At 40.2% G+C, this 19,950-nt stretch overlaps 1 protein-coding gene across 3 annotated transcripts in view; it reads left to right on the forward strand.

Annotated features, from left to right (window-relative positions):
• The window catches only part of METAP1D (methionyl aminopeptidase type 1D, mitochondrial), a 44,337-nt gene that overhangs the window by 19,723 nt on the left and 4,664 nt on the right, over positions 1 to 19,950 (forward strand). For 2 of the 3 annotated variants that reach the window (XM_031599475.2, XM_031599474.2), the window contains exons 2-6: positions 3,753 to 3,919; positions 6,330 to 6,479; positions 9,738 to 9,886; positions 10,592 to 10,634; positions 14,049 to 14,212. In XM_031599475.2, coding sequence (XP_031455335.2) covers positions 3,753 to 3,919; positions 6,330 to 6,479; positions 9,738 to 9,886; positions 10,592 to 10,634; positions 14,049 to 14,212 — 673 coding nt within the window. Of the gene's footprint in view, positions 1 to 22; positions 207 to 3,752; positions 3,920 to 6,329; positions 6,480 to 9,737; positions 9,887 to 10,591; positions 10,635 to 14,048; positions 14,213 to 19,950 lie in introns of those variants that run through there. The other variant, XM_090144022.1, reaches the window with a different exon arrangement.

Below are 19,950 nucleotides of genomic sequence, written 5' to 3' on the forward strand. Positions count from 1 at the left end.
TCATGAAGTTTAGCCTTTGGTAACATTTTTGCTAATGGTCGGGAAACCTGAAGTCTGTCTTAAATACCAAAAAATTGTTTACCAACAGCCACATTTGATGACTCATACGGCTGAACAGTTTTTTGCATGGCCACTCTGCACCTTGTTGAAAATGTTGCAGATGGGTTGCTGTAACTGTTGAAGAAGCATCAGCGAAGTGCTTAACCGTGAGTTCATTTCCAGCATCTCCCTTTAAAAATACTTGTTGACCAGGGGAAAATCACATTTAAATGACTGAAATCAACTTAATTAAGGGTCATTAATAGAGATACACATAAACTCTCTGCTCTGAGGGTGAAATGGGAGCATTTCATTACACAGTGTAGCAGATAACAATTAAAATAGACCTAGAGTAAAAGGCTAATAAATATAGGGCACATTTGTGCTGCAAAATCAGTCACTTCAAATGCTCCCACCCATCATCACACTTGAATTCTGTGTTCAGCCCCTTTGGCTGACTCATTTAAAAGGAAAGGAAAATATGATTTCCACAAAAGATAAATCCATCTGGTAATTCATGAAAGCTTGCAGCACGTATTTATATGATTAATACAAATTAAAGTCTGAGGTGTGCAGAGGAATCCAGCAGCAGGCACGCACACAGCCTGCACAGTGGGATTCACCACAGGGTCGGGGGAGCAGTTGTCTGTAATTTTCTGCGCGCAGAGCGTCGTCTCTACTGATGTGATTTCAGGAACACCAATAATAATTCTCATTATTGCAGTTGATAGTAAATATATTCTGTTATTCGTGGCAAGTGATGCAACCTTGCTGCTCGAAGAGAAAAGGCAGACACAGATGGCAGCTCGCATCCCACCCGTGCTGCTGTGTTCTAGGCTGCCCGGCTCTCTGATGCCTGCAGTTCTGCTGGAAGCTGCCTAAATCCTGCCTTTATGAACCATCTCACAGCAATTAATGCACGCAGAAAGCTTCACAAAAAGGATGTGCTCGGGCATCAGTGCAGGAGAAGTCCATCAGAGGCTGCCAGGAGCTGCTGAGGGTGGGGGGGCCGGCAGCAGCACGACGGTTGTGGCGACGCGGAGCACACGGCCAGTTGCTGCTGTCTCAGTGATTGATGGTGTTGCTATATCAAATTAGCTGTGAATATGGGAGCTTGAAAATAAAAGGAGCTGTGGAGACATGAGGAAGGCCTTCTTATGGAAGGAAGTGGACGGAGTCCAGATTTTCATTATGAAACAGTAACGTCGTTATATTTTAATGCCATTTTATTTTTACTTTGAAGGAGAATGTTTTCTCTTATAATTTTGTATTGTTCCAAACAAAGGTTTAGTTATTCTGTGTTTGTAACTCTTGTGATGTGCTTTAGGAGACAGATCATACTGTGGTGATATTTATTTGGTTGTCGCGTTTCACCTGTTCGAGCGGTGGGTATTTTCGTGCGCGTCTGGTTTATAATGAGCAGTTAGTGGGATAACTACAGAGCGCGGTACCTCATTATCCTGTTACTTGTGACAAGGCTCACGGTGTGGCTTTGGGGGAACAGAGGGAAAAAAATCATTCCTGATAAGAAGGTATCCCTTCTGAATGGGGGATGGCTGATTAGGCGTGAACCCACTGATCTGAATTGGTTTGGTGCATTGATTTGGGACAAATAACTGACAGACAGACTTACACCTTTATTTTGCCAGTGAGCGATGTGCCCAGCTGGACAGATGCCCAGTGGTGTACCATTGAAAGGGCAGCACTGGAAATATGACCTAGGCTATTGATGACCATGTGCACTTCACCTGCTCGTGGCCATGTGTGTGGGTTTCGGTGCCTTTAGCACATGGGTGCAGAGCTGTGGGGCAGTGCCATCAGCTGTGGTGAGAGTGAGGTCCTCCTGCTGCACTTTGTAAGGTGCTGCTTCTGAAGACCCAAAAGTTGCCTCCTCTGCAGGTTCGGTGTTTCCTGCTTCCGAAAATGTGTGCAAGCTGTTCAAGGGGTTGTAGGATGCTTCAGGCTTTTTGGATGAGCTTCTGCACTCTGCAGGGTTTTGTTTTTCATTTGGCAAGATTTTTTCCTTGTGAAGGAAATGCTAGGAAAGTAGTAGGAGATGAAGCTAGTGATGAGATGATAACTCACAGAACTCCAGACCAAGCCAGCCCCTCGTTAGCAGGGCAGCTCCACTTCCACAGAGGCACTCTCTTCCCACAGGAAGCAGGGGACTGTCACTAGGGTACCCAGGTTAGGCTGGCAGCGGGATCTGAGCCTCGCCCTCCAACTCTGCCTCGTTACTTAGGAACAGTTTAAAACAGCAAAAATCTTGCACTGAGCAAAATTCTCTACAGCTTTCCAGGTGTTACACAATTTCAGATATTGTTAACTAAGCTTAGCACTGCCCAGTGTGCAGAGACACTCAGGAACGAGTCTAAAGCAAACTTGTTCAGCAACTGTGTTCACTTCTTTGGGGTCCAGGAAGTTTGTAGTTCAACTCTTCTGTGTATCATGGGGTGATGTAAAAGGGCCATCTGTAAAGCCAAGTGTGCATGGGAAGAGATATTATGGCATCTGGACAAGATAAGTGTAGGAAGGAAGGAATACACAGTAAATAAAAACAGACAAGATACAGAAAAAAACTCCTAAAAAGAAAATAATTTTTACATAGTTAAAAATATGCAGTAGACAAATTTCTTTATTTCTGTGATGTAAAGATGTTTAGGTAATCTCTTCTTAAACAAAATCACTTTCTTTTTACTGAGTATTAATTATTCGTACTGGTTACTTGCTACAGAAGGTTGCTCTTGTATTTATACACACATGACTTCTTTCAAAGGCAATTTAGCTATTACGTGAACCTTATTCCTCATTCGAAAAATAAAGAAACTGCAAGTTAGATTATAGAATTTTTTAGCAAAGGAAATAAACACAATGTTTTATAGTGCTTAATTTGACAGTATAAATAATTGTCTCGAATTTAGTGTACTTTGCTGTCTTGATGCTGGTGTCATCTTTTGTGACTCTTCGCTATGTTTCTGTTGTCTTTCTGACAACAGTTGGGCTTTCATGCCCATTTTTCTTGGCAAAATGCATCATTGCCCAGAAAGTAAGTGAGGGCAATGATTACTCAGGAACTGCCCTCCCAACTTCCCATGTAAATTAGGGGAAATCTTATTCAAATAATCCAAAGCAATTACAGACTTCAGTGGCCTCAATTGCCCTTGACCAGGACTAAAAATCACTCGTATTGTTTGTTCTCTTCCTGCTAAGGCAGGAAATGGCTACAGACTGAACCCAAATTTTGAATCTTGATGCAAATGATGAGAGCTCAAATGTGTGATGAATTCTTTGAGAATTTTTGGATGGAAATGTCCGAAATCAACATGGAATTTTTTTTTTTCTTTCTTAATTTCTTGCAGTTTACCCTTTCCCCAAGCCTTGCGCAGTGCAGCTTCCAGCTGTGTAAGCTGCTACAAACAGATTGGGCATCAGTCCTAGCTGAGGTTTGGGGAATTTCCCCTGCTACACTTTAATGCATTAAACCAAGACAAATATAATATTTTATAAAGCTCTGATGTAATGCTTTGTGATTTGTTGTTGTTGTTGTTGTTCTCAGTAATTCTTGATGTTAATACTGTAGTGGTACAAGATTTTAATTTCTTGGCAACTGCAAGGTTCTGCAATTTATTTTATGTGGTGCCTTTTTTCATATTTTACAGTTGTAACATGGTAGTAGAAGAAAAGTTAACCATTTCAAACTTATCTGTTAACAGGTTCTGTGACTGACTGCCTCAGAATTTTTTCTTCATGCAATCGTGTCTACCTGCACAGGCAATCAAGTAATCAACAACAGAGATGCTTCTTTTCTCAGGGACAAAGAAATGCTGTTTATAGCGTAGTTTGGCCAGCAATGGTTTCTCCAGCTCATCCAGTTCCCGAGGTACTGCAATTGTTATTATCTAATCTGTTTTTCAGTCAGTGTAGGAGTTGACTGCACAGCTGATCAAGTGCATTCAAAGGTTTGGATACAGTCCTATGACGCGGTCTGGCATTTGAAATAACAGCACTAGTGAGAGAAGTTTTCAGCTCCCTACCACATTAAACAGTGATGTATCTGGTTAGTAGAGAGTTTAAATCTGGGGCTCGTTAAGTTATGTTCATATAAACATGGAATGTTATAATCATCTGTCAGCACTTAATGCTTCTTGTCCAGGTTCTCCTTTTGGACGACTATAGACAGTCCTACTAGAAATCATTAGGACTCATTCATGAACATCTGAGTCCTTTTCTGTATACATCTCTAGCAAGCTAATTAAAAAAATGTTTATATCTACCTGAACGTTTTGTTAATTGCTGAGTCACGTTCAGGATGAGAGCACACAATACCTGCTAGTAGCTGCCCTACAGCCCCACTGTTCCTTCCAAACTAATCTTGACTGTCTCTGGGTATTATTTTTCTTCCAACACCTAATTTTCTCTTTATTTATTTTGGGGCCAAAAGAGGTTTTCTCATGTAATTTTAACATATGTTCCACTTCTGGTTTCCTTTTTCTTTTTTTTTTTTTTCCTTTAATTACAGCACACTGTTCAACTGTCTATTTCATTCAAAGCATCTTTCATTCAGCCAAAAAATTGCTCTACCTAAGCAGTGCTTTTCTGGATGAGCATTAGTACTTTCCACATGATTATAGATTTCTTGTGCAAAGTGCAAAATATTTCCATGGGCCAAAAATGCAAAAAAAAAAATGTTGTTTACAAAAGCAGGTGGGAGTGCTGAATGTAGGGCTCTGACACCTAAGGAGCTATGGAAGTTCTGTGTGCAGGGAAAGCATGTGGTTTTGTGCTTTATAGGTTTTCAAAGGTGGAAGAACTGTATCACTTGCTTCTTTTAGGATAAAGAGGAAGAAATATATTGTCATACTAAAAAGTATTCTTCACAGATCACTGTGCTTACACTGTCTGAAATTAGTCTAAATTTTTCAACTCTGAAAACTTGAGGATACGGTTATCGCTTGCTGCAGAGTATGCCAGAAACCAGATTGAGATGACATTTGCGTTTTCCCCAATATTTTGTTGTGAAACTGTAGGTGTAGATGTTTATATATATATGCTGCTTTGGATTTTTCCCTTAACAGATTTCACAGGTCAGTATGTTCAGGTCTCAGCAGTTAGAAAATCAGTGCCTTCCAAGGAGGTGGTGGAGGTGCTGTAGTGTATGCAGTGGTAATCCAGCAAATGTAATTTTTCCTTCTAAATTAAGTCTCATGGTATATATTTTAACTGGATGCTGTAAAGGCTGATATGCCATTTCTCTTAAATGAAATTCACATTTACAATTCTGTTGATGTGAGTTCGGTAAAGATACGGTTACACTCAGCCAGAGAAGAAGTGATGAAATACCAGTAAGAACAACAATGGCCTTCTTATTTGAAGTCCTGCTGGAGTTAATAGGTTACACCACTCTTCTTTACCCCCACACTGGGATGTTGTGTGGTCTTGTATACAGCTGAAGTGGCCGCTTTGCCTCCTGCCCTGCCAACTTGATTCTGTTTTGTGAACTGACACAGAGCCCAACTCTGGTGGATGAAGACGCTCTCCCACCCCACTGGTGAGATCACCAGCACCTGTGGAAACCAAGTGCATTTTTCTCTGTACAATGTTATCTTGCTGTGAAATTATTGTGAGTTCAAAAAAATAATCAGAAATTAAATTTAACATCCATGTGACTACTGAGAGCTTTCTGTGAAAACAGAAAAGAGTCTATTACAATTTCTGCGAAACAGAAATTGGGATATCCTCACATAGTATTGTAGATGGACAAGTTTGAGAACTAGATTAACAAGTGAAAACTCTAAATTAAAATAAGTTAAATCCTAGAGTACTTAGTTTAAAAAAAAAAAAAAAACAGCAAAAAACTGTCTCATGAAAATTAGCACAAGTTTTGTGTTAGCAAGAAACTAAGGACCTAATCGCATTGTCCATGGTCATTGCAATTTTCAGATGCTTTTTCTATATGATGTGCCACTCTGCAGAAGAAAATAAAAAGGTCTAAGTCTTTCTCTCACAGTTTTAAAACTTGAGACTGTGCTAAAAGTGTGCTGCAGTCCTCAGGATTTCAGCACAGGGAGGTTAACAGACTGCACAAGTCAGTAGTACCAAGCAATGTTAAGTTCAAAAGGGCAGTGGAAGCAATACTGAGGCAGCCTTGAGGGTTTGCCCTGATGGCTTAGGAAGGTCGATACTACGACAGAAAGGGCAAGCTGCCATGAAGCAGGAGGCAGTATCTGAGAAAATGATCCCATTGTCATGCTCAGTTTTCTGATCTTCATTTTCAATCCTTTTTCTCCAAGCACATAAAGAAGCCAGACTATGTGACGACAGGCATTGTACCAGACTGGGGAGACAGCATAGAAATTAAGAATGAAGATCAGATTCAAGGGCTTCGTCAGGCTTGTCAATTGGCCCGTCATGTCCTGCTTCTGGCTGGAAGGGGCTTAAAGGTAATGATTACGTAAGTCCCCAAACAGCTTGAATGTCTTTTATGCTTTCACTTACTTTTTTTCCTACTTTTTTTTTTTTCTTCTGCTGTCCTTATTGTACATCCAACTGTAACGTAAACATTGAAAAAGGACTTGTTAACTTCTGATTCACTTCCTGATATACCTACTTAACTATTTCTGTATTTTAAATCTATGCAGTCTGAGCTTCTGGCTCGGGTGCAGTCTCTGTAATCTTTCCTCTGTTCAGATTATGCCAAATCAAATGAGTTTCTCAGAAGGCCCATGATACTTTTTTTTTTTTTCCTGTAAGGTTAAGGCCAATCTTCCTCATATATTCTGCTCTTTGACTCTGCATGTGTGCAAGGCCAAGGGGCCAGGCTGCTGCCTCTCTTCCCCTTCGTCCTTCAACTCCTGCTGTCCCACAGGGTTGGCACAGCACAAGTCTTTGAACTGCTGTTGGAAAAAAAACAGCTGCCAAGCTCCACACTATTTTCCAGAGTGCATTGGTAATAAAGCCTCAAGGTTTCCAGTAATGTTTCTATGGTATTCTTTTTGGGATACCTCTCAAGAATAAATATGCTGGGAGGAGCCTAGTTTTTGCAGATGAAGGAGTGATTTTTCACCTTACCGTGATATTTCACGTAATAGCATACTGAATAGGGTAAAATGGGAGAGTAGCTATGAAATGCAGAGATAGATGGAGACTGCAAGTCAATGTCATTTACTTAAAAAGGGAAAACCATATCAGCTTACCATGCATTTTTCTTTCTGTTCTCATCTCACTGTCCCAGAGATTTAGTTCTGGAGCTGGGGTGGCCAGTAATAAAATGCCTGAGGCTTTAATTTTATGGATATGCAGGTATAACATTTTATGTGCAAATATTTCCTGGTACAGTAAAACTTGCTTCTGTAAAGTTAGGGACATGTACATGTATCTGAAGAATCAGGACTCTACCGCAAGAGTGCAACGTGGGGATTATGAACAAGAATAGATTTTCAGTAATACTGTGCTATCATACATGTTTTTTATTGTGCATAAAATGCATTTATATGGAGCACAGTATAGTTTAGGATGAAGTTGATACTGCAAACAGTACATTATAGCAAGAAGCTTCTACATACACATAACAATCCTAGGAGAGGAGAGTGTTCGAGAGGAATGATGACCAGGAGCTGGCTGGAAGGGAGGCAGAGACGCTGCCCAGGCCAGCTCCGCTTTGTACTACAAGTGTTTCTTCAAGGCTGCTCTGAATGGAAGCATGTCCCAGGGCCTCCCTTCATCAGCAGGGAGCGTCTTTGTGCAACCGGTTTGTACCCATCTGTTCTCATGCCAGCCCTGCTCTTTAATTTGAGCTGCTTCCTGCCTTTCCTTGAGTCCATTCCCTTCACGCAGTGATTAGAACTCCTATAGCTTTCAGGGTGCTGGAGAAAGCAAACTAAACTCTTTTAGGCTGGCCTTGTAAAGGAGACTCTGCATTCCAGTTTTATCTGAAGAGCCCCATCTCTCCACCTGTTTCTGCTCTCCTGCTGAACCTGCCTTGCACACAGCCCTCCACGCAAGCTTGTGTCGACGCTGTGATCTGCCAGCAGTAATGTTCCCAGTGTGACAACAGTGGCGTCACAACATTTGGATACAGAGGCACCATGGGCTGAGCGCGTGTTTTTGCTGTTGCCATTTACTTCCCATTGGACTTCGAAATAGCATGTGGTGTTATATATGATAGCACTTCCTAGATTTGGGGAAGAGATTTGGGAATAGAACAGCACATTCTATGACATGGCAATAGTTTTTTTGGATACAGTCACATTGCCTAGCCAACTGTAAGGGATGTGGTGTAGGTGCAAGTAAAACAGGTAATGCTAAAAGCAGAACTTTTCATAGCACCTAAGTCTCCCACACGGGCACACAGACTTGTCCACTGGACATCCAAAAGCTGCCCGGAATTCCTTGGGCAGGGGCAGCACCCAGCGTGGTGCACTGTGCTTCCATCTGCCTGTTTGCTGCAGGTCGTATAGCGGTGAGTGAAGGCAGGAGCAACAAACCTGCATGGAGCCAGAACTGCTGGCTGCAGCACTGGGCACAGGCGGCACGCTGCATTGGGCAGCTACATGGGAACCCCAAATTGCATATTGGGTGTTGCTGTCACTCTTCATCTGCCCAGCCATGCTTCTATGCTGAGCATGATGCAAGCTGAGCAAATAGACACAGCGTTATCCTCAGCACAGGACACAAGTGCACTCCCTTGTATTCTCTGTATGTGATTGCTGAATATTTCAGCATACGGTTATGTATGCCTTCTGCACCGCAGCCTACCTGCGTTCCACGTGTTAGTGAAATGTCCTCAGAAATCATAGCTGCTGTAATGTGTGTGTATGAAGTATGATTTTCAAAGGCTCAAAACTCATTCAAATCAAAATCAATTTGCACAGGAACCCTCAAAGGCACTTCTTCCCAATGAGGGAGGTTTCCCTACCAAATCTCAAATTTCAGCTCTAACCATTTCAAGACAGAGCTGATCCCAAAGAAAACCTAGAACAGTATTTTAAGCATGTTTGTTTTCCATCCCATAGATTCTCAGGAAATGGCTGAATGATTAATGAGATTTTTTTAATATATAAAATCATGAGAAGAAGATGAATCTAGAAAGCATTAAGCATAAAAGTGTACATTCCAAAAAATGATGGATAAGTCCATCATTCAGTGTAGATTCACTGTGGCCGTGCAACCTATGGCAACTTGAAGTAAAATATCTTCAAGATATGAACGCAAATATTTAGATCTCTTACAACACGAAGGAATACTCAGAGAACTATTTCATAAAATGTGCAAGTGCATGATATATGGTCTAGGCAGTAATATCCTTTATTTACAAATAAAAGAGGAAGGTAGTATGTTTCAAATGACTGGAAGCATGAAAACCACTTCTGTAGCAGCTACTGAAACAAGAGGCCATGGAAAATCAGTGTCTCTGAGAGCAAATGTGGAAAAAAGGAGTGGAAGGAAGTAGAGCATATTTTAGTTTTTTTTAAGAACCTTTGAGTGCTTGTTTCTACTGCATCCTTGGTTTAAAACACTGTTCTCTTAAAAAAAATAGTCCAATATGTCAATAAAGCATATCAGACAGCTTCATGTGTTGTATCAAAGCAGTGAATTTGAAACACCCAAGATTTCATTGAAACATTTGGCTGCAATCACATTCGGTAAATATGAGAAACTAGCTTTGCTTTTTTAACAGAATGTTATTTTTGATATTTCAGGTTGGCATGACAACTGAAGAAATAGATTCCATTGTTCATCGTGAAATAATCAGACAGAATGCCTATCCTTCACCTCTGGGCTATGGAGGTTTTCCAAAATCTGTTTGTACTTCTGTAAACAACGTGGTATGTCATGGTATTCCTGACAGGTATTTCCCCAATAATTTACATTTTACCACCAGAAATGAAAACGTTGAACTGAAATTAATAAATTGTGTTTAATATTGAACATATTTCAGCTTAACTATATGTCACACGTAGATGTATTGCAGATGCTTATCATGTTACCATACAATGCTGATAGATGCTACAGAAGTGTATTTGAAGTAGAAAAGCAATAATATTATCCTGTTTGTCCAGATACTGGGAAAAAAACAGTATAGTGCCTTTAGAGTTTAGTGCATGGAAAATAAATAATTAAAAAAAAAAAAAAAAAACAGTACAGAGAATAATTCTGATTTTTTTTCTCCACTGAAATAAGTATATGGTAAGGAATAAATACATTTGAATTTATGTGTTTTTTTATTATCATCATTTGTGACACATTCAGCTACTCGCAAAGTAAAATACAAACCCTAGTGAGAGAAAAAGAATAAACATAATAGTGGATTTTTCAGATGTTGATATATTTTCCCACTAGTTGTTTCTCATTATTTTATATTCAGCTACACTTGTTCTCAAAGTAGTCAGAGCTGAACATTAAAAACGGTTATTCTGTTTTCCTCTGCCTTCCTCCGTCACAAAATCTCTACCCTCTGATTTTTATGTATGTGTCATTAGGTGTTTATTCTTGTGTTCCCTTTGTTGGGAACCGTCTGTCACCATTATTTTTCTCCTTTCTGTTTTTGTTTCAGTCGACCTCTTCAGGATGGAGATATTATCAACATTGATGTCACGGTGAGTAATTCATATAAAAAATAGTCTTTGATCAACTTTAGAGTTCCTGGTAGCAACAGGAAGAATAGTAGATGGGAGATGGGGAGCGCACAGATGGATGTGCTGTTTACTTGTAAGGCAAGGCACAAGCAGCTGGTTTCCTTTTTTGTTTTTAACTGTGTGTTTATTCCAGCTAGACCCAGGCCTGACTTGAATTTAGGACTGGAATCAGATGCACTGAGATCAATGTTGGCCTAAGTGAAATGTCAACCCAATCCTGCTATGTGTCATGTTTCTGAGAAGGTGTAATTGTTATTGATCCACTGTGTAGTTAATGCAGAGCACCGCAGTACTGGGCAGCAGCTGAAGATAGATATGTATGAGATGAGCTAACATGAAGAAAGCCAGCATTTTTCCTTCACTCTGCCAAGATTGATCTTCCTCTTCCTGCTGATTTTGAGTGGGGCCTGTCATTATCTTACTCTGTCATTAGAGGCTACATTGGCCTGTGTATGTCAGTCTATTTGGACAGCAACTCTTTTGCTAGCAGTGTTCCCTACATTTATTAAAATCCCCGAAGGTAGTGTTGTGTTCCATTTCTGGTATAAAAGCCCTGAACCTTTTGCACAGAAACAGAAATAGTGTGATATAACCGTGACTTAATATTTCCAGAGAATGGTCAATTACAGCTGCTTAAATAAACACCGGCTGGATTTTTGTGGGAGCAGGAAAATACAGAAACCGGGAACTTAATTCTCGTATCATATAGGCAGCACAGTGTATTTGTGTCTTGCAGAAGCTTTTTGTCTTTTCATTGCACATGCTTTTATTTTCCCAAAGTGGTGTTTATTTTTAATACAGACACAGATGTCTTTCGAATTCTGCCTTTATTTTCCGATATGTGACATACAAAGGGGTATCCCTCATACCGTAGGGATGAGATTTTTTAATCATTAAAAAACTCTTGATAACTTAATACTGTTTTTCTTAGGCCCGAATTTCATGCTAGTAGAAGTGAAGAAATCTCAGTTGGACTTACCTCTGAGCATGAGATTCCAGCTTTTAAATCACTTTTCCTATGAACATTAGGGTCACTGACCTTTTCCCATGGTATATGTCTGATCCAGAACTACGTTGGTCTGGGGATTTTTTTCCTTGTCATTTCTTCCCCATCTCCATACTTTCTAATTGTAGAATTCTGACTGCCAGCTTCACACGGTGTGATCTTTCTTTTTTGCAATATATTTTGAGATTAATTTTCTGCTGTGGTGAACCGGTGTAGCTTTGCTCATTTTACTAGACCAAATCAGCTTGCAACAGCCAAGGATTTAACATCTCATTTCTTTGTAACTCATTAAGGTTCGTCTGGTTTTTTTTGGTTGCTGTTATTTCAGCTGTCAGGATAATGTTAGCAACTCCTTAGATTTAGAAAAAAACACAACTATTCAGATTCATATCACAGATCCTTTCCACGATATACTAAGCCAGATATTTTCGTATTAATGTGAAGTATGCATCTTTTCCACCCCACTTTACAAAAAATGTACAACTAAATATTAGTGGCCTTTTGGAAAATATATTCTTACTGTGTTCTGTTTACCCTCAAAAAGCAAAAAAAATCTCAGAGTTCCCGTGAATGTGAAAATTCCTGCAAGGGTAGGAATTGCTAATTGTCTTTGAAAACATTTTATATTGTATGAAACTGAACTGTACCGTGTTTGAGAACTGTTCAGTTCCAAACAATTTAAGGAAGAAATATTACTTTGCAGCGTTGCTAATTGATCTTTTAATTTGTTTTTAATGAGCAGAATTGGGATGTTTCACAGGGGAACGGTGTAAAAATCAAAGTAAATATGCCACAACAAATTGTTTATAATTGCATACAGGTTCTATAAAATGATTAAATAATATTCTGGTTATTAGCTATAAACACTTTGCACGACATGCGAATTATTTGAAGAAAAAATCTATTTTTGCGCAATTAAGATGGTAGAATTTCATAGGTGAAATACAAATTTTATTGGCTTCATCGTGTAGCCTTTAGAATGTATTTAAGTGTAGAAACAGAAGCATTATGCATCGGTGAACTGTCAGCATTGCACAATTTCCAGCCAGCTATTGGCAGGTAAAGCTTCTTGCAACTCAAATCTTTCATTGACTTTTAAGGAATTAGTGTGTTACAGTTGCTGTGGTTGTAGTTTATTAATGTTAAAAATACATAATTGCAGTTGATGGCCAGCAGTAAATGTAATTATTTTTAAGCTCTGCTGTGTTTTAAATCTGTACTCATTTCTCCAGGATGATGAAGTGTAATGTTTTTGTTTGGTTTTTAAGTGCCGTACTTGCTAGAGATACAACTGAATTCATTTGGCTTACATGCGAACTAGCTGGAGTGAAACCTCTCCAGCAGGCATTAAATTGTAAAAGCAGATCTAGCAGCAGCTCCAGCTGGCAGAGGGAGGTGTGCGCCAGGAGGACTGCAAAGTTGGATCCTCGCTGCCATTCACTGTCCTGTGCAGTGCTGTGCACAGGCAGCTGCCTGCATTTTCTTTACGTCTCCCCCCCAACACAAACCTGGCCCTGAGATAAACCGTCTGTAGCCAATTTATTTTTTTTTTTCATTTGCAATTGACCAAAAGGAATGTGAGTCTGTGTCTTTCACAAATAGCTTGCGAGTGGCAAAAGTTCAGTGCTTCAGTCTTGGTGAGTCATTAGTCCCAGGAGGATAGTTGCCCACTGTTTGCGGAAAAAAACGTTTTAGAAGATCAAAACTGTGCCCCATTACAATTTGTCTTTTGGTAGGGAAATTTGGCTTGCTCCCACAGTTGTGTCTCTCCTGTCGTACTGCAGAGCTGTAAAACCCCTTTCCACACGGTGCTGCAGAGCTCTGCCCGAGAGGGAACTTGAGGAGAGCTGAGGCTTTGAGCCTATGAAATGACAAACAAACAGAAAGCCAGCAGGTCATTAGTACAGCAGGTCGCTGTGCCTTCTGCCTAAGCAGAACCCCACCGTACTGGCATGGGGACATTCCCTGTGGATTGATGGTTCTCCCGACCACTGCTGATGGGCTGGCAGCTCTCCCCATCCCAGCCCAGGGACCCCCTTGGCACTGAGTGTCTGCATGGCCCCCTCCTAGCTTCTGGCATGCTCCTGTCCCCTACCTGAGCAGCGTCACCCATGTCTCCTCCTGTGCGGCCACACACAACTTCTGCATTTGTCGAGTTTTTAATTGGCAACCCTTATGCACCTTGCAGTCTTTTTTTTTTCCCTCCCTCCAGTGTTTTGCTTTTCCAGTCTCATTCTCACACGTGCAGCCTACCAGCGACCTATCTGTTGCAATACATAGCTCATTCCTAGAAAGAATGGATTTAGTTTAGATGATCTGTTTCTGGATGCAAAACAAGAAACTGTCTTTACATTTCTGCATGTGTTTAGGTGTATTACAATGGCTACCATGGTGACACTTCTGAAACCTTTTTGGTGGGCAGTGTGGATAAATCTGGTCAAAAGTTAGTGGAGGTTGCCAGGAAATGTAGAGATGAAGCAATTGCAGCTTGCAGACCAGGGGCTCCCTTCTCTGTAATTGGAAACACAATCAGGTAAGCCTTATATTGACAAGTAAAGGGAGGGCTGGCAAGTGGGACAAAGGTTATTGGAGGTTTGGTATAAAGCTGATGACATGTTTTATGATTCAAAACCATCATTTCAGTCTGATATCAGTATGTGAACTGCCAAGCTATAATGTTGTTCCTTGGGTAAGAGGGATTTTTTTTTTTTTTTAAGTGAGTTACACCAGGCTCAACAAAGATAACTGTGGAAAGAATCAAAGATATTCATAAGGTAGATTTATGTTAACAGCTGTAATCTGTGATGGGGTTTTTGTTTTGTTTTTTTTATTTGTTTGCGAAACTATACCTCATCTGTCTAATGATGTAAGAAAGTTAGAAGCCATTGTTTTCATTGTATAGCAATATCTTACAAAGGAGTTAGTCAACATAAATAAGTCTCTTTGTTTAAAAAGTACAAAAATATTTAACTCGAGAGCTTCTTATCTTACAAAGAGCAGTGCATACTAACGTCATGGGGAAGAAAGAGCTCACATTAAGAGATTTTTCCCTGTTTTGCATCTGTTCTATCCATCACTCATGGCTCTTCTAGCGGATTGGAATAAAATTGTGCTTAATTTTTTTAGGTGCCTATAGAGCATTTAAAAATGTTTGGAAAAAAAAAAAATTAAAGACATATATTGTATGCATTTCATTAAGCAATACTTCACTGGACTGTTAATGGTCCCAGCATACTATTGAATACGTTGCGATTACTTAAAAGCTGTAAGGCTTAGTCACCTTGAAAGGATGCTGCTTTTTTTTCTTTGTAAATCTTCAGATACTTTAAGGAAAAAAGGAAACGGCAAAATATCAGTCAGATGTGTTTATAGCTTTAAAAATATTGTAACAGAGTCTGAATCAAACTTTAGTAAAACCTCTTTGGGTTATATCTGAGAAGCTTTTATTGAAGACTTTGTATAAAATTGTGTTTTTGACAGTTTTAAATTATAGGCTAACTAGCCTGGAGAAAAAGGATAGTGTCTTTCTGTTCTTTCATAGGAAATGTTGAATCAGACCCCTACTGGGAAAAGAAATTTAATGCATATCTCACTATCTTACTGTCCATGAATATAATAGAAGTGAATTCAAAATGTAGTTTTATTTTTGCAAATGGGATGAGTCGATAGATGCACCTCATATTTTTGAACACCTAGGGTTCAACAAATTTACTGGTGGTGCTCTTGCATTTTAACAAAATTTATTCTTGAGTAGAAGGGGGCACAGAACACTAGATTCTTATTCAAGCATTCTATCGAGCTCTGCATTCATGGCTGTGTCTAAAGGGCATGTCAGCCTTTGATTCTCTCTGAGAGGTAATTATCCTTTTCCTGTCACGGAACAACAAATGATAGCTAACTACAGAGGCACATTTGCAGTAGTCACATTCATCAACTGCAGAAAAAAAAATTCAATTTAATTGTGCAACACAGCTGCACATAGGCTTTTTGAGCATTTCTGTTGTTCTCCCTGTCTTGCTATTCCTCCCTCCAGATCTATTTTTTAAACTTTTTTTCTGGTTATTTTTTCCCCCTTTTTGTCTCTTCTTCCATTTTTACTCTCTGTACTTTCTTGTTAAAGTAATTTTCCTTTGTGGCTCTCATTCTTTTTTCCCCATTGAAGGCTATGAATGTAGAAAATTATCACAATTACTCATATAATTGAGCCTCTTTGTAGCAAGTGCAACTCCAGTAGCCTTTCTCCATCATGAAAATGGTTTCATTATAGGGTTTTTCATATTCTCTGACACCATCTACACAGAGGAACAGGCGTGCAGATGAGATGTACTAGGAACAGGGTAGATCAGTAAGGTCACAGTAGGAATAATTAGCTCTGCTATGGAAAGAGCATCTAGGCCTTTTACTGCTACATAAATGTACTGTCCATGGCTTTTAGTCACAAAAAAACTTACTAACAAATGGAGCTCCCGCCTACTACTTTGAAAAAAAGATTTGTATCAACACTACAATTTTCCATCATTAAGACTAATAACACAGAGCCTAGTATACATCAAGGGGAATAAAAAGAAAAATCTCACATTCAAGTGGCGGCTGGGTGCTGACCTTTGTTCCCTTTTTTTGTGTTCAACTTAACTCTTTACAAAAAGGAGCCACACGCCACACCAACATGCAGGTGAACTCCAGCTAGTGCGAGCAAAGCATGGCATTCAATTGGAAAATCTGATAAATCTCCATGCAGGATAATGCATTTCATTACAGATTCACTACATTAATTCTAGCTGTATTTTAAAAAAAAAAGAAAGAAAAAAAAATGATTAAAAAAAAAAGAACAGAATTGAATGTGACATTGAATTTTTACTGTGCTGTTACGGAGGTCAGTTTACTCGCAGAGTGTAAATATATCGGCAGTGCTCCCTCTAAAAGCAGATGAATCAAAACCAGTAGATGTCCAATCCTACATATGCAATAGTAGATTGTTAACTTTATTTTTCAAGATTTTACTGTGTAGATGATTTAAATATGCCAGTTTGTTCAGAACCCCTTTAACAGTGCCTCTGCTGAAAGAGATTGGGTGAAGCTGTGTATTTGTGGTTGCTCAGCTTTCTGCGTTTGCATCCATCTATCGAATTCTGTTTTGGGAGACTTTAGAGATTGTAAACGACTGAGAACATTTAGGCCCATTGGAATGGTGATGTGTCTAGGTATCTTTCATCCATATTTTCTATAAAGTTGCTCAAGAATGTATCTTAGACACCAAAAATCAGAATATTTGCTTCCTATAAATGGTTTAGGAAAAATTATATTACAGAAATAAGCTTGCATCATAACATATTTTTTTTGTTGTGGAAGCTCAATAGCTGAAACAGAGTGTTTCATGGGCAGCAGTTTCGTGTCACATTGCCTAGGATTTGCAAAAACGAGATTATGTGGATTCAGGAGTTACTCTGCCAGGAAGAATGGGAATATTTGCTAACATGTTCCTATTGAAGATGTTGGCAAAACTGTCAATTGGCCCCAGTGGGAACAGAATTGGGCCCTATATTCCCATTTCCTTTTACTGCTGGTGGCATTTCTCTTTCAGACAGAAACAGACTGGTTTGAAATCTACTTTTTAGCCAGTGAGCTTAGATATGTGGAACTGTTGTGGGTGTATAGAGCTAGAAAACACCAATGTGGTATTGTTAAATGAACCAATTTTCAACTCCTCGGAAAAAATAGTAGTGAGGAAAGTATTAATAAATGGTTTAAAATGCTTAACTCCTAAGTATATGTTTTGATATTAATTTAGAACAATATAAAGCAGATTTTTAAAAATCTGTTTCTATCAGATTATGCACATTTAAACAATAAGTGGCTCAGGCAAAATAAGTCATTTTAATGTCATCTGTGATAGATTTTCCTTGACAGCTACAGTAAATTACAATTACACTGCTTCTCTCTGCACTTGAAAGTAAGCATTGCAATAAATTATCTTTTATTTCAATCCATCATGTCTGCTTTCAGAAACAGAGAACCTCAAATAAAAGTTCAACACTATTGTAAGAAAAATACAGTAATTTGTGTTCCAGTTTGAAACTAAAATGTACCTTTCTTTCAAGAAACAATTGTTGGCTTTCAAAAATATTACTAATTATACCTCAACATTTATTGTCATTATGGGGAATCCCTGAACTTGTGCATTTCCTCAGTCTAGGATTACTATTTAAGTGAAAAATACTGTAATATTTTCCCAGTCAAAATTTGTTAATTTCTCAAATTAGTTAATATGGTTCTATTTAAAGTAAATATTTTTTACCACATGCAAATCTAATTTAGGCTGATACTGATTTCAAGAATTAAAAGAAAGAGGGAAAGAAAGAGGGAAAGAAAGAAAAGAAAGAGGGAAAGAAAGAAAAGAAAGAGGGAAAGAAAGAAAAGAAAGAGGGAAAGAAAGAAAAGAAAGAGGGAAAGAAAGAAAAGAAAGAGGGAAAGAAAGAAAAGAAAGAGGGAAAGAAAGAAAAGAAAGAGGGAAAGAAAGAAAAGAAAGAGGGAAAGAAAGAAAAGAAAGAGGGAAAGAAAGAAAAGAAAGAGGGAAAGAAAGAAAAGAAAGAGGGAAAGAAAGAAAAGAAAGAGGGAAAGAAAGAAAAGAAAGAGGGAAAGAAAGAAAAGAAAGAGGGAAAGAAAGAAAAGAAAGAGGGAAAGAAAGAGGGAAAGAAAGAATCATGCCCATTGGTGGACACTTTGCTAACAATATGTTCAAGAAAAGCCTGATTACTTTTAACTTTAAAGAAGATACATGCATGCATGTCCCTAAATAAGAAAGCAATGCCCATGGATCTCTTATCTCCTGGTGTCTCCCATGTGGGCTCACTGCCTGCTGCTGCAGGGATGGGCCGGTCGGTGGGTAGGGTTGGTCATGCTGCTTTGCAAGGCTGCAGGTGGCAAATTTCTGGCTCCAGGGAGAGGTGCAGGTGCTGGGGGAATTCCCCTAGCTGGGAATGGGTTCCCTGCGATGCTCAGCACAGTTTGCAGTGTGGGATGTTGGCCAGGCTCAAAGCAGGGTTTGATTTGCTTAGTTTCCTTAGTGAGGACTTATTGTACTGGACTAGCTTGAGGAAAAAGCAACAGAATCCAGTAGAAAGAAAAGGCAGGGTAGGTTTGGGAATTTTTGGTCCCAGAATGGGAGTCCTAGTCCTGAGAGAGCGGATGTTGTTCGCTCTGGAGCTGGGACACCTATTTGCTCCTGGATGCTCCCTGGAGCTCTGTGGGAGGCTCAGGACCAGCCCTATAAGGAAGTCCTTCCAACTTGCTTTTCAGACTCTCAATGGGAGAGATTTGTCCCATACACCTAAAAACTCCTTTCAGGGGGGACAGAGCACTGGGGAGAGCTTGCAGAAATGTAGCCCTGCCTGTTGCTGCATTGTTGCAGTTTGTTGGGCTGCAGCACATCTCCATACTCATCCCTCCTCTGGCAGGGGTTAGATAGATGCCATCTGGTAGAGAAGGAGCTGACGCCCAGCTCTGCCGTCCCCTCAAGAGCACGATGGCAGCATAGGGGGACTCTGTCCATGAGCTGCCCTCACTGACCTTCCCCTTCCAGCTAGGCTGCTGCTGTTCCATCCCTGCATGGGCACTTTGCCACCTGCTGCAGAGGAGCAGCCCTGCAGGTACTCAACTGCAGCCGCTGGGCTGTACCGCTCGGCAGCAAAACATGAAATCAAGTACTGGGCTCATTAAATGATTATGCTTTTAATCCTGACCAATTCACCTCTGTCCAAGCGTGCTCCATGGCTCCAAGAATAAAATGCGTAATGGTGAATGTTATCAATGGATATTTTTGACAACAGTTGTGGTAAAGAATCCCCATGGGTTTTTTTTGTGCTGCCAATGCAGCGTGTCCATGCAGTCTGTGGGCACCGGCGGGACTGAGCTGTGCCCTGGCTGAGTGGAGACAGCCCCGTGCCTCAGCCCCACGCTGTTGCTCTCCTTCCCCTCAGCCCTGCCTCTCTCTTGCCCTTCTGTCCCATCTGCAGCCAGCACCGCTCCAGGTGTGTCTACACGGAGCGGGGCCTGCAATCCTCTGGGGCTGCCCTCCAGGGAGAGCTGGAGAGAAAGGCCACTGCTGGCAGATCCTGAGTGAGGCAGCCAGGCCAAAATGCTGAGCTTCTGTCAGCCGCAAATGGCAAAGGTGGGCAGAATGCCCCGTTCAGTGCCATCCAGGTATTTTAGCCAGGTCCTGCAGCCCTGGATGCTGGTGGGCAGAGGGATGGCCGAGGCCAGCAGTTCACTCAG

This window comes from Phasianus colchicus, chromosome 7 (assembly GCF_987193195.1).
Source record: "Phasianus colchicus chromosome 7, bPhaCol1.hap1.1, whole genome shotgun sequence".
Taxonomy (NCBI): domain Eukaryota; kingdom Metazoa; phylum Chordata; class Aves; order Galliformes; family Phasianidae; genus Phasianus; species Phasianus colchicus.